The sequence below is a fragment of the Seriola aureovittata genome, chromosome 23, assembly GCF_021018895.1.
Source record: "Seriola aureovittata isolate HTS-2021-v1 ecotype China chromosome 23, ASM2101889v1, whole genome shotgun sequence".
In the NCBI taxonomy this organism is placed as follows: domain Eukaryota; kingdom Metazoa; phylum Chordata; class Actinopteri; order Carangiformes; family Carangidae; genus Seriola; species Seriola aureovittata.
The window spans coordinates 14,769,787-14,785,155 of NC_079386.1; the positions used below are offsets into that span (position 1 = coordinate 14,769,787).

General features: G+C 40.2%; 1 protein-coding gene across 1 annotated transcript; it reads right to left on the reverse strand.

Moving 5' to 3' along the window:
* Positions 1–270: 270 nt before the first annotated feature.
* supt16h (SPT16 homolog, facilitates chromatin remodeling subunit) lies at positions 271–14,360 on the reverse strand. Its single transcript, XM_056369583.1, has 24 exons — positions 13,913–14,360; positions 12,687–12,779; positions 12,130–12,300; positions 11,208–11,360; positions 10,942–11,088; positions 9,929–10,080; positions 9,047–9,219; positions 8,382–8,472; positions 8,224–8,297; positions 7,900–8,012; positions 7,752–7,817; positions 6,845–6,943; positions 6,338–6,453; positions 5,171–5,324; positions 4,914–5,041; positions 4,523–4,785; positions 4,325–4,443; positions 3,464–3,702; positions 3,279–3,354; positions 2,802–2,971; positions 2,559–2,688; positions 2,300–2,426; positions 1,937–2,011; positions 271–1,291 (listed from the first exon to the last, which is right to left on the reverse strand). Exons 1-24 carry the CDS (start codon positions 13,976–13,978, stop codon positions 1,191–1,193), a joined length of 3,096 nt encoding a protein of 1,031 aa, XP_056225558.1. The 5' UTR covers positions 13,979–14,360; the 3' UTR covers positions 271–1,190.
* Between the last annotated feature and the right edge of the window lie 1,009 nt (positions 14,361–15,369).

A 15,369-nucleotide genomic window follows, 5' to 3' on the forward strand; every position in this document is an offset into this window, starting at 1 on the left:
AAACTGGATTTTAATCAACAGGTCCTCCTCAATTTCAGTGATTGGGTCAAATAAAAGTTTGGCTTTTCGATAATTGCTCAGAATCTGGAAATCACACAAACAAGCCGATCCAACTTCCTGTTAGGAGGTGGGTTGTTAAACAAAAACACTAGAACCAGACACGTTAAACTTTTACCCAAAATAAAAGAAAACAGCCACATCACAGCTTCAAACTCGCTGACGGAACAATTCTGCAGCTCTCCGGAAGAAAACAGACCATTGAAAACAAACTACAGTTCCTTTTAATTTTATTACAAAAACAAAAACAGGATTTTTCAGAATTAACAGTACAACATATCTACTCAGAATGAACGAAAAGGGGACAAAGAGGAGGACAAGTGCTAGGGAGACAGTGTGTGTGTGTATGTGTGTGTGTGTGTGTGTGTGTGTGTGCCTGTCTGCATACGTTTACAAACCCATTTAAAAAAAGGAAATAATCAGAAATGTGTATCTGCCCCCCCTCTTCAAAAAAAGACAAAATGTTCCATCTTATTAGCACAATTCAACAATCACTGAAGAAAACATGAGGGGAGGTGGCGAGGAGGGAGGATCGAGGGAATCATAAGCTTCTCAGTTATTATATAAAACACTTGGCAGAGGATATGTCAAGTCCTGTCTTTTATTATCCATTAGTTAAGAAAGTCATCTTTTTAAACAGAAAATAAACAATGCTTTCAATAAAAACCCATTTAAACACACATGCACGCACACGCGCACGCACACACACACACAGACAAACATGAAACCCTGATGGATGGATGGAGATGGGAGGAGGAAACAAAAGAGAATGAGGAAGGAATAAAGAGGGAAAAAGCTAATGAATGAAAAGTGTGTGTGTCTGTCCTGCTGGTTCTTTCTTACCATTTCAACATGACACTTCACTGACCAACAAATAAAAATTAAAAATAAAAATAAAGGGGCTTCTACGTCTATATACACGTCGTGTGTCTGAGCGTGTGTCTGTGTGAAGTGTATGAGTGAAAAAAAAAAAAAAAGAGCCCGTTGAGTTTTTTTTTCTTTTTTTTTTTTGGGGGGGTTTGAAAGGTCAAGGGTCAGCTAGGTTTGGCAGCATGTATGTGTGCGTGTGTGGTGTGTGTTTGTGTGTGTGTGCGTGTGTGTGCGTGTTTGTGTGTGTGAGAGAGAGAAGACATTTAGTGCCGTCGCCTCTTCTTGGTGGGTGGAGCTGGTGTCCTGGTGACCTTTCTCTTCCTGTTGGAGGTGTCCTCATCCTCATAGTGACTCTCTCTGTCAGCTAGAGGACGACAAGAGCAGAAGTTACTCCATTACCATTCTTACCAATGAACACGTTGTTTATTTATTTATTTATTTGTTGATTGATCTTCATTTTAGTACTTCAAATTCAAAATATTTTCATTTATTTATTTTCCCCCAGACGTTTAGTTTTTGCATCAATATCAACTGTAACAGACTGAGCTTTTCCCTGCACATACATAGTGTGCAATCGAATTTAGTTTGTAGTAGGGATGTTCCAATCACTTTTTTTTTGCCGCCGATACCGATAATCTATGAGTGAGATTGACCGATACCCATCATTAGCATGCATTGCAGATGGCGTACGTTATAGTCCCACACATGGTAAAGTTCCACACGGTTTGACATCTTGTTTTGGTGACCTGTTGCACGACGGTACAGTGAACAAGGTGGGAGGCCGGACTACACAGCACACACTCTCAGCCACAGACAGATTATCAACCACAGGTGATCGACTTTAAGGTGATCGTGACTACAAGTATCAATGCCGATCTACCAATCACACATTATTAACGAACATCGGCCAATCACAGCATCCTAATATGTAGGGCTGAACAATATGCAAAACAAATCTATATAAATTTAACATTAACTGACCAATGAGGAATAAGCTGCAGATACAGACCTTTCCTGGCTTCTTCCTCCAGCTCGTCCCAGTCTTTGCCGCTCTCCTCCTCACTGCCCAGTGACGCACTGTAGTCTGCAAAACACAGCGCACGACAGTCGGTAAGAGCTCTGAGTGCATATGTGTGTGTGTACAAGTGTGTGAGCGCAAGGAGAGGAGCTGATCAGAGAGCAACAGTTTGCTTAAAATGTTTGACAAGTTTGTACTTTTCCTTCATTAAGATTGTGTCAGGGTCAAGAAACAGGTCAGTCGTTTCTAGCAGTATTTAATTTAACCATTTCAGCTTGAACTAATGCATTTATTTGTCAATTGACTAATCATTAGATATCAGATAAAAAATAAAAAACTTTGATTAAATCATACCAGAGTCCTCTGTCTCTGAGCTGTAATCCTCATCGCTGTCTTCCTCCTCCTCCTCTTCTTCATCTGCAGACGGGTTGAACGTTTCATCCTCCATTTCAGACTCTGAATCTTCCTCTCCGCCACTTCCCTGAAACGAGGCACAGCAAGATATAACCACAAACAATAAAACGCAGAATGTTTTTGTTTGTAATTATTTATGATTTAAATATTAGATAAAAGTAAAAAATTATCAGCTTTTCATCCCCGGTGCTGGACGTACCTCGCTCTCCGGGTCTAAGAAAGACCAGCCTCCCTGCTCGAAGAAGCCCTCGGGGTCATCGACGATGGTCTTCATGATCTTGGTCCAGTTCAGAGACTGGACTCCTTCTGTGTACTTGATGTCACACGAGCTGAGAAAGAGACAGAAAACATATTAATGCACAAAAACCGGAGCCATAGTTTAATCCAAATAATATATATACACATATAAAAACAAAACATTATTGTTTGAACTGGGCCTTACTTGAGCCACTCTTTGATGGGGTCGAGGGAGTTGACGGGCACGGCGTTGATCATGGTGACCTTCTTGTTGTAGTCCTTGTAGACGATGACTACGTCGAAGTTCTTCAGGTGGAACTGCACACGCTCAAAGTGGACCAACTCCACCTCGTCCAGAGTCACCACAAACGGCGGCTGGACATGGACAGGAAAGAAAAGGACAAACATTTTTGGTAAATTACATCATTATTGGGGAAAATAGCAAAACAAAACAATCACACTTCAAAAATAAAAATGTGCTTATTATTCTACAATAATCGTTATATCTTGATTAGATAAAATTAGATTTTAATTAGATAAAACTAAAACCTTTTGACTGTTTTTCCAGAACAGTATCCGAACATTTTTCCAGAAGGTTTTAAAAGCTGATGAGGTGAATCATCTGCTTCAAAACCAGTTACAACAAAGTAAAGACGGTGCTCCGAGAGCTGCACTCACTCACCCATTCAGTAACATTGACAAGGGAACTGGACGTGGGCTGTAGCAGGCAGGTACTCCTGTAGGGGGCACCCTGGAACCTGGAAACAAAGACACAGCAAAAAAAACAAATCAGTCAGCTTGAATATGGAGCCTTCCACACTCTCCATCTACTCCTCTGTGTGTTACAGCACTCGCTGCCTCGCTCACCCCAGGTCTCTGAAGGGCACCTCGAACTCCAGCTCCTCTTTAGTCAGCGTCTCCACCTTCTCGATGAAGTTCTTGAAGGCCGACTTGAGCTTGTGCCTCATCTCCCGCTCCATCTGCTCGGCGTACAGGTCGTCTCGGTCGTGCATGTGTTGGTGTTTGCCCAAGTCTGTGGTGATCTCCCCGACCTCCGTGTAGAACTGGACGTCTGTGTGGCGTCTCTTACCGAACATGATGGCGTTCTGGAGGAAAAGTGACGGGCGAAGTTATAGTTCAGTAGAACATATATATGTGGATAAACAGCATAAAATGGATGGATGGATTAATCAATGAGAAATGATTAACGGACTCTACTGCCTGAAATGGCAAGAGAAATATCAAAGTAATATTTTAGTAAATAAAATGTATATATTTTTTTAAGTCTTGTAAGGCCTTTGTTTAGAGGAAACTTAATTTAATGCTTTTAAAGACTTTAAGACGTGCAGATACCCTGTAGTGTTTTCTGTAGGGAAATTGTGTGTTTTGTAAAACTACTTTGTTAGCTTAGCTTAGCATAGAGAGTGGAAACAGTGAGCCTGGCTCTATTCCAAGGCAACAAAATCCACCTAGCAGCAAATATACAGCTCACTAGTTATCACATTATATATATATATATCTGATTTGTTTAACCAGTTCAACCAGTGAGTGACAATTCCTCCCCATTCTCAGTCTTTATGCCAAGCCAAGTTAACCAGCTGCTGTTTGTTTATTAACGTACAGACAAGCAAAAAATGCAAAGCTTACTCTCCTAAATGTCAGAATATTCCTTTAAAGGAGAAAAGTCTAATAACTTGAGATCCAAAGCGGATGAGCTAATAAACGCACCTTGAGGTGGAAGTGCAGTACAATGATCATCTCCCCGTCACACGGCTGGAAGATGGCGTGTTTGATGTTGTTGTAAAGGATGTCCACTTTGTCACCGCGGACTGACGTGAAACGGAAACCTGTACGAGGAGACCGGAGGAGTTAACTTTAAGCCTTCACGCTGCACCGATGACAGTTCTTATATTCCTGTGTCCTCACCATTAGTATGCGCCTCCAGCGAGCCCTGCATCCTCTTCTGTGCGATGTTGGGTCTGATGTAGAGGTCTTTGAGTTTGGGGTTGCTGCGGTTGAGGTTGATGACCAGCGAATCTTGCTTGACGATGCCCTCCTTCTCCTTCTCTTCGGCCTCTCGCGTCTTGTAGCGTTTCTGTACTTCCTTGATGATGCGGAAAGCGTTCTGCAGGTTGGTGGAGGGCACCGACGTGTCGCCGGGAGCCTTCAGGTTGGACGCTCGGTACGTGCTGAGGGGAAGGGGGAATGGAGTTGACAGAGGTCGGTACGATTACAATTATCAGGATGATTATAAGCTTCAGGGGAAAGACTTTAAATCAGTAACAACAGTGGAACAAAGCAAACAATTAAAACTCACATTTCTTTGACAAATGTGGCATCAGGGTTGGGGAAGATGTTTCCCTCCTGGCGCCCCAGAGAGCTGCCAGGGACGTAGAAGTTGATCCTCAGATAGGTGTAGTCTCCTTCGACAGACATACTGATGTTCTGGACCGGACAAAAAAAAAAAACAAAACAAAAACAAAGATCAGTCAATATGAAAGACTGAACAAACATCAGCCGTCGTAAGTAAGAAAAACAAATGCTGGTGGACAGTTGGAGATAACCTCCGTATACCTTGATGGTGGCGATGTGGAACGGCGTAGCGATACCAAAAACGGGCATGACGACGGTCTCGTACTTCTTGTCGATGAAGATCTTCATCTCTCTGATGTCTTTTTCTCTGGGCATCTGAGAGACATTCTTATAGGACACGTTCGATTTTCTGGCCCTGAGGGGGAAAGAGAGTGGACTCAATTAATGACCACAAACTTAATTACAGCTTTGTGACTTCACAGAGCTGTTGCCTACAGCTCGTTAGGTTAGGGACGCACGAATCGCTATTGACCCTGTTGCTGAGTTTATTGGCAGATTATGTATCGCCCAGATGTGACAATCCACATCAAATAAGTTGTTCAGTTTTGATGCTACTGCTGTTACTCATTACTACTTCATTGCGAAACTGGAGGCGTTGACAATTGTAATATCAGATAAAGTTTTTAGCACCGTCAGGATGCGGTTTGGAAACATTACACAGACAAAGTGTGTGGTTAAAGAAAAAAAAAAATAAATAAAAAAGTCTTTGCAATCAGAATTAAAAAAAAAAAAAAAAAATTTTGTTGGTCATTTTGTTTTGTCAGGAAATAAAAAAAAAAAAAAAAAAAAAAAGGATGAAACCAGACACAGGTGAACTGGTTAGATGAAGAGCTGCATCAGCTTCCGAAGCAGCTCAGTGGTGTCTTTAAATTCTATGTCAAAACCATTAAATCACACTTTAAGATCCAAGCTTTTCAAAAACAGTGTCAGAAATCAACAGCCCCATTTCACAGAAAAATTGCTTTCACACTGACCAAAACAAAAAAAAGAAGAAGAAAAAGAAAATAAATGCGACAGCCTGGATGCAAAAAGCGACAATGTGAATAAAAAAAAAATGATGAAATTGAGTGTGTGGGCAATTTCTCCATGAAATCTCAGCCGTCATAATCAGTATCAGGAGAGAAAAGGACATTTAAGAAATATTTGGGCACTAACGTAAAGTTACAGAGATGTTGATAAAGCTGAACTTTGAAAGTTTTAAATGCCTTCCTTCTTTTCTAAATCTTTTCCTTGACTCACCTCTACTTCACTAAACTAAAACAAAACACCTCGACTGTGAGCGATCTGGCTGTAAAGTTCAGATGCTGCCCCCCCAGTGACATTCAAACCTCCATCTTCTAGCGCCCCCTTCAGGCCTCCACCACTCACTTCTGAATCTGCTGCTCTCCTTTCTGCTCTGTCAGACGACGCTTGGCTTCTTCGTTCAAATGATTGGCCAACTCCTTCTGGTGAGCCCGCCTCTTCTCCTCCGCCGTCATTTCATTCTGAGTTTGACAACAGACACAGCTGAGTGACGGCGCAGAGACACCAGAGTCCAAGATTTTGTAAAACGAAATGAAAAAAACAAAACCACAACACACATGCAGAATACAGGCATGTGTTACAGCTTTGGATAGTCAGATAATAAATAAATAAATAAATCAAAAACGCACAAAAAAAAAAAAAAAATTACTGAAATGAAAATGAAAAACTTTTTCCCATCAGCAAGTGGATTTTTACAACTGAAACAGGTCAGCCGATGAGATTTTAGAAGAAACAATGAATACTTACCTTCCCAAGTAGCTGGTAGAGTACAAAAACATTCACACTCTTAGTTACTGACAGTCTGTCAAGGTGGCACATAAACACTGACCACATATTTAACCACACACTCACTCTGGTTCTGTCTGCGAGCAGCGCTGCGCTCCGAGCTCCCTTCCCCAGCAGCTCCTCGGCATCGTCGCCATCTTCCTCCTCGTCCTCCTCATCGTCATTCTGAGAAACACAAAAAACAAGACACGCCAGAAAATGTTTCAGTATGTTCTGTCCCTTCTGCGGTCGCCTATACTGGATTTTAATGCAGCTGAACTCACGTTATAATTGTTATCATTTACAGGTTTCTGTTGTAAGACTGTTCTGTTGACCAGCAGGCATTACCAAGCTGCAGAACAAAATCATTTTACGATCACATCGTCAGACAGAAAAGCACTACATTGTCTCTATTTACATTTAAAATGACTGACCCTAGAAGCAGCAAAAAAAGGTCATTCAACTAGAATCAAGAAGCATCCGTTTCCAGCTAAAGCAGATGCAAACGTCTATTCATGCCTGTAAAACATGAAAAATGTAAGAAAAACAACTCTACACTGTATTAGAAATGTGGCGGCCGGAGAGCAGAAGCTTGACTCCTGAAACCTTTCCAGAGGACTTTGAAACCACGACTGAGCCCGATGCTGTATAGTGTTATTATAATAAAAAGACTACAACATAAACAATACATGAAACACTGGAAAATCTGTTTCTAATACTGGGGAAATTGTCTATATATCTGTGTGTGTGTGTGTGTCTATAAGGGACCTATTAAAGACAGAACAAAAGAATTGTGTTGCATACATCAATTCATATTTAGCTTGAAATTAAATTGAATATCAATATAATTGCAAAAAAAAAAAAAAAAAGAAAAAAATGAATTTTTCTTTTTTTATATTTAAAAAATAAGTAAAATAAGTATCTGCTCAGCTTCAACTTGTTTTGTTGGTGCGATTACTGACAAGAAGTTAAAATGGTGAGATGAGACACTTACCTTCAAGAATATTCCCACATTTTTGATCTTCTTCTTGACTGGTGTGAGTATCGTGGCGGACTCTTCCTGTTACACAAAGATTTCTGGTTTTTTAGACGCTGTAGAACCGAGTGATGTGACTCATCAAGTTGGGAGAAGTGGATCTTACCTCATTGATCTGTATTGTGTCACCAATAAACAAGGCGTACTTTTTCTGCTCTTCTTTCTTGCCATCTTTATTCACGAGGTCAGCAAAACCCAAACTGATACTCAAGACCATGCCTGGAACACACACACACCCCCACCACACAGGTTATCAATTTAGGTTTAAATTCTCAATATCAAAACAAATGGCAATCACTAAACTTTTGTGTCTGGATGTGCTGAATTTAAATTCGCCCTAAAAACAATTTAATCCAACATGGAGCATCATAGAAAAGCAGAACGAAACTACCAGTGTCTTCAGGTAAATAATAAACTGTCAAATTCTCACCTTTTTTCAGTTTGTACTGGTTTTTCGTGTTCAAAACCAAGGAGCCTTCCCTGAACTCAATTCCCATTGCAAAGCTACAAAGAACAAGAACAATGACGACGTGAGTGGAAAAGCGTGCGTGCGCATGACACAGAAAGGCAGCACTTGTTTGTATTTACCCGAGGTTTTTGGTCAGCTTTGATACGAGGTCCGACTTCTCCTTCTTCACGTAGTCCAGAACGGCGTTGTAGGCGTCGCAGATTTTTACACCTGTGGAGGTGACAGAAGGTTTATTAAGAGAAACACAGACAAATATGCTCAATACGCTCATTGTTTCTTTATTTGGTGACAAGGACCTCGCTTGTTATGGTGACTACCCTTTTCTTCTGTTTATTCTAGAGCCACAAATATTAGCAAATGATTGTTTCAGCTTTTAAAATGTGAGGATTTGATTCTTTTCTCTGTCATATGAATTAGTTTTGCATTTTGAATAAATCTCCTTGAGGCTCTTAGAAGTTGCAATGGACATTTTCCACAACAATCAAGCGCATATTTGATTAAATTGATGATTAACAAAATATTTAATAAGTTACAGTCCTAATTTCACAATAAAATGGTTTTCCACAGAAGCTTCCATTCTACAAAACCAGATACATTACAAAAAATGATGCATGTATAAAAATGTTGAGGATTATCATTCAGGTAAAATATTAATAAATAAATCAGAATACAGAGCAGAATCTTGCAGCCTCTTGCCATTTGTTTTGGATCACTAACAAATTGCAAGTCGCTAACATTGTGGCTTCCCAAAGCTCCCACTCTTCTAACATGCTCCTGAACCCACCGTGTTTGAGCTCTTTGAGCAGCTCCTCCTCCACCTGCAGCAGGAAGTTGTAGTTGTCCTGCATCTCCTGAGGGGGGTCCACCATGAGGGTTCGCACCAGGTTGGAGCAGTACGACTTGTAGCGGATCCCCATGGCACACGTGATGGCACCGAAGTGCATGTGGTTCTTATCGCTGATACAGAGAGGGAGCAGCGCCAGTTAAAAATCACAGAACAGTGAGATTTATGCTCAGCTAAGGATTACGGCTTTTCTCTCGTCAACTTCTAGGTCAAAGGTCAGAGGATCAACTCTTTCCCTGGGACTACGAAGGAACCAGGGTCTTGTTCTAGGGCACTTCAGAAGGATGAACCCCACAACAAAGATTCATCTGTGAGATCTGATTATTATTATTTCCCAAATCACTGTTTCAATCAGTATGGAGCATATTTAATCCATAACAAACTCAAAATGAAAAAACCACAAACTGTGGCAGGCTGATTTTTTTAACCTTAAGATAAAAGCAGCTAAACTAAACTACTTGCCCCTCGGCAATAGGGAAATTTTCAGTTTGTCTACTGTGACAATAAATAAGCATCTTTGGGTTTTTAACTACTGATTGAACATTAGCAATCCCAAGCATTTTTCTCCATTTCCTTACATTTAATAGACCAAGTAACTGATAAAACAATCAGCAGATTGATCGATAATACAATTAATCACGAGTTAAAGCCCTATATATTTTGTATTGTAACATAAATTGAAAAATAAATAAATAAATGAATGAATGAATGACAAATAAATCGGTACAAAGCCATTTTCCCCACACAGATGTTCAACAGATTTTTATAAAATCAGCTTCTACGAAGATCAAAACATGTGACTGTGACGACGGGGTGAGCTACCTGACAACGCTGAACTTGAGGCTGTAGTTTCCTCCGCTCTGGATGATGGGAGGATAACACATCTCCACCGTGGAAGGATCAGCACCACCCAGGTATTTCTTCTCCTCGATGGCCTTCTCTACCGACTCGGCCAGTTTACTGTGGCGCACTTTCTGTTGGGGAGGGGGGGAAATAAAACAGGAGTAGTTCAAAACCATCTTCTGGACATTTACCTTTCACAGAGACAAAGATGAAAACTTATGCTTATGGTGAAAAGTACAAGCTCTTATGCCCTCATGGACTAATTTATTAAGTCAAGACATTCCTAAAAATTTGGACTAATTATTTGAAAAACAGGATGCTTTCCACAGCCAATGATCCCATTAAATCCCACCCACTGCTTCCAAGCACAGTTAAAAAAGAAAAAAAGCTTGTCACGATACAGTTTGCAGATCACAGCAAAGGAAAACCTCCCATTACTCTGACTTGGGGATTTTCACACATAATTCCAAGATGATTTAACCACTGCTAGCTTTGCAGCCACATCACCTAAACTGTCTAGATTAGCTACTTCTGCATTGTTACCAATTTGCTGTGATTTATTAACAATTGAAACTAGTTGCAAACAAACTGCACATCTCTTTCCAAATCAGCTTAATTGATTGTATTGGTATTAATATTGGATATTATTTAGATTTTATTTTACTGTTTCACACCATTGCCGTTTATTGTCTGACATTCGCAAAATCTCTAACAAGGGATTCCAACTGAGAAGCGGACGTGGGCAGTTTCCCCAACTTGATTGCTTGTCTAAACTGACTTTAAACCACAAAAGCTCTGTTGCATTGACCTGTGCATTAAAGGTTGCAAAGGTTTTGCTCTTATTACCATTTTAGAAAGTGAAAAATTAGAACTTCAGGGAGCGTTTAGTGAGAGCATACTCTCGGGTCATAAAAATGATCAGATTTACACACAGTATGACACAAATCAGCTTTAGTTCCAGTGCAAAAATACCTGTTGTTCCTTCTTCTCACCTCATCTGCATCAACGATCTCCATGACACGCTCCTTGAAGAACTTGGAGTAAACCTCGCTGGTGATGGCCGCTGCCTTCTTCATCAGGCCGAGCTCCCCATCTTCCTTCACCGCCATTGTGTACGCGACCACAGCGCTGATGTCCACCTGCAGGCAATTCAGGACAGAGAACCATTGGTAACTAAAATACAGACACACAACTCCTATTCTTTGTTCCTAACAATCTTAAAATGTAGTTTCAGTTGATATGTTAGATAACATCTTACCTTCTCCAGTCCTTCGGCAGTGATCGTGTCGTTCCAGCTCTTCATGTACTCTCCAGGAAACTTGTCCTTGCTGAACACTCCAACTGTCTTTCCTTCTTTGCTGCCTCGGATCGCCTCAATCATCTTGTCAAAGTTGGCCTTGTTGCTTTCATTCTGAAAAACACCAATGCAACAGTTTTTTTTTTAATAATAATAATAATAATAATAATAATAATAATAATTCATAATTAATTAAATCAATACAATCTGGATTCAAATAAGCAGCAAAAAAATGAATGGCTGGATTTCCCCAATTAAAAATTGTTAATTCATTGAAGTTAATTTAAGTCTTTGCCCTTTATGAGACAATGAGGGTCTCCTGAACTGAACTACTGAACTGTAAACTGAAACTGAACAGCATCCTATGAGCACAATCCACTGTCGCAATGATCCTGCTTTTAGTTTATAGGTGTCTAACGTCTCGCCACAGCCTGCAATCAGATACAAAAACTATTTATAACTAACATTACTGTCTAAAGCAGGCAGGAGAAAATAGTTCAGACTTTTATGAATGAAATTTAAGACTTTCTCATACTTTAAAAAGGCATTTATTTATGAGGAAACTGAATTCAGATCTATATTTTAAAAAATAAAAGGTTACAAGGACACAATGTCACTGAATCAATGTATGTGCTATGGGCTGACTTCCCCCATGGCAGTGGATCTAGCACATTTAATCTGACTTATTTAGAGAAAAAAAAACCCACAAGGTAGGTTGAAAACTTGTTGAATAAACCACAAAAGGGGAAGCTTCAAATCTTGTTTTGTCAAACTGACTGCACAACAGATTCCTCTTGCAGACAAGGCCCAATCATAAAGAAACCACACCCTCCCGTCTTCAAATCATGCACAGACAGACAATTTTACAGTGTGTTCTTTCTACCTTTTCCCTGGTGAGCAGGGTGATGGGTGGGGCACCATTAGCGTTCTCGTTGCCTTTCGTTACAGCCACCTGTTTGAGGAAATCCACCTTCTTCTTGCTGGCGAGGAAGATGATTTTTGTGTCGCAGAACACCATGATGGTATCCGTCAACTCGTAGCCAAACAGCCAAGTCTGAGAAAAAGAAAAGAGGGTGAATTTATTATCTGAGCTGAGAAACAGTAGATATAGTGTGATAAATTCAAGAACATGCATTTAGCTTTAGCTACAGTGCAGGTCAACACTAATTTATGGTCTTATGGTCAAGATAACGACACAACAAAGAAAGCAGCCTGTCCTTACAGCATAAGTAAATATATGCATATCATTTAAAAAAACATTATAATTTGGAAATAATGTCTTCACAAGAGATTCCACTAAATTTAATCTGCACAGAACATGAAGTGACAGTGGGAAATTGCCTGTATCCAGATCATATCAAGCAGCACCTGAGTGATGAGGCCTGTGCTTGGTACTCTCTGTGATTTTATCATGCTACCTTGGCTGGGATATGCCCTTACCTGTATGGCTGTGGATTTGGCGTACACAATCTCCTCGTCCACCCCGACAGACACCACGATGGCGTCGACTTTTCCAAACTCATCCTCTCCTTTCTGGAAAAAAAAGTCACATAAAAGAGTAGCACATGTGAGTTAATGTTGTGCATGAAAGAAGAAATCACAATACCAAACTGAGGTACATCCACCACCTACAACATCCACAGTATTTATTTGAGATTTATTCATTTTGTGAAATCTAGAAGACAAAGTGCTAGTTTCTATTGTGAAGTTGATAAGAGTGGTGAGTGTGTTTGTATGTGTGGAAACAGCTCACTGAAAAGTTGATGTGACACTTTATCAGCACCTGATGCTGTATCATTTAGCCCCACATAAAGGGGGCTACAAGTCTCACAAAGCTTATCTAAAGTCTTTAAATAACGCTGTAATAATGCACATAAAACGCTCTTAACGTGCATATGAACATCAGAGCCATTCATCTTCGTAAATGAGCTGCAATTTCAACCGCAAACATCATGTTACAACTTCTTAAAACGAGTTTAAGCACTTAAAAAATAACCACAAGTTTACCTGAAGTGATTTAACACATGTAAGACTTAAAATAAAGTAATTTCCAGAAGCTGCAGGCAACCTGCACATGTCACTTTATTCTGATGCTAATTAGCCAGCTAACATTAGCATGTAGCGACCGTTACAAGTGTAAACTGACAGTAAGGTTAGACAGTTTAGTAGTTAGCCAAATGTCAAGCATAACTACGTTATAATTTATGTTTTGCGACCCCTTTAACGCGGGTTTAGTCATCAATTTAGCCAGCGCAGGTCCACTACAAATTGAACTGCTTGGCTAGCTAGTTAGCTCGGTGGTAAACTTAGGAGCTAGCAGGCTAGCTAACGTGGTGAATGGGATAATTGGTGTGCTAACATGAGGTGGCTGATACAAGAGTCTGATACAAGACACTTGTGTAACATCTTCCAGTTCTCAATAATTTCAGTGCAAATTAAGCTGGTCACATAGTGGAGACCGTGGCCCTTGTCCCCCCTCCACCCCTCGGTTGTCGGTGCTGGATGCGGGCAGGGAGACCTTACCGCTCACGCCGACAACAGAGTCAACTCGCCCGGCTGAAAAACGCGGCTAACTCAGCGGCTTGCATCTTCCAACAGAGCTACTTTCTCCGCGTTCAAATTAAACACAGAAGACACATTGAGTCCCACAAATCGCCCGGTTTTACCTTCCAATTGCTGTATAATCTCTTGATCCGGCGGTAGTAAGCTTCCTTGTCCAGGTTCACCGCCATGGTCAGTCCTCTGTTGCAAACTCCAGCTCCCGGCTTCGCTTCTCAGCAGGCCGGAGGATGAGGATGATGATGATGATGATGATGATCCGTGTCAACTAACAACAACGCACTTTCTTTCCACGCCTGCCGAGACACCACTGCGAGATGCTGCTGCTGCTGCTGCTCTTGTAATTTCACTACAGAGGCCTCTTCCACTGAGGAGCCATGTAAAACAAACCGCGCACTAACCTAAATAACCACCCACCCGGTTAAAATACACGAAAATTATTAAAAGGCAATATAATTTCTCCCTTTTCTTCGCCACTCACGACCACGCACACACCAATCTGGTATAATTAAGACCTCGGACCCCCCCTCCTCTCCTTCCTCCTGTGCCTCTTTTTCCTCTCCCTCCCCCTCCGGCTCCTCACATATCAGCTTTTATAATAAACAAACGTTATTCAAACCCATTATGACCTAACTCAACCATGGTGCTCGAGTCTATCTAAAACGTTTTACGACAAAAAATAAAAACAGATGTCTAAACGCTTCATGGTGAATTCCTTTACCTCTTATTTATTACTTTGTAATTGTATTTAATGGTTTATGGCGCATTTGAATGTAATTTGTAGCAACAGCGCCTCCTGTCTTGTGTTGCCCACGCTGCTTTTTCCCGCCATGGTGGGTTTTCCCGCCATCGTCATCAAACACTCCTATTGACGTCAATCTCGCGATAAAAACTGCATTGAAGGTACCACCTGCATGAAACTACTTTTTCTGCCTGTTTGTGACACTTTTTTGATCACAATATATATATATATATATATATATATATATATATATATATATGTGTGTGAACATTATATACAGTATATATATGTATATATACAGTAGTGGAGAAAGTATTTAGATCCTTTACTTAAGTAAAAGTATCAATACCAGTGTGAAAATACTACATTACATGTAAAAGTCCTGCATTTTAAGTTTTACGTAGGTAAAAGTACCTACCTATAGTATTATCAGGAAAAAAATATATATATGTAGAAATATATATATATATATATCAAAACTATTTGTCAGTGTTGTAATACATGAATTAATATTGAACTTTGCAGCATTTTAACATTAGCTGATGAAGGTGGAGCTGATTTGTTAACTGTGAACATCATATTGTGTTTATTCCCTGAAATAAAAACTGCCAGTCTAGCTCGGTTATTTCAGCTTGTTTCCAACAGAAATTCAAGAACATTTTGGAACAATTTAGAAATGAGTGTGACCCCTAACTCTTACCCTTCAAAGTAAGATTAATACAAGGAAATAAGTGAGCACTGCTTTAGAATCAAGAAAATATCATCTTATTCTATTTTATAATTCATCCATGCATCACCTGTGCAAAACTTCCATTTTAAGCA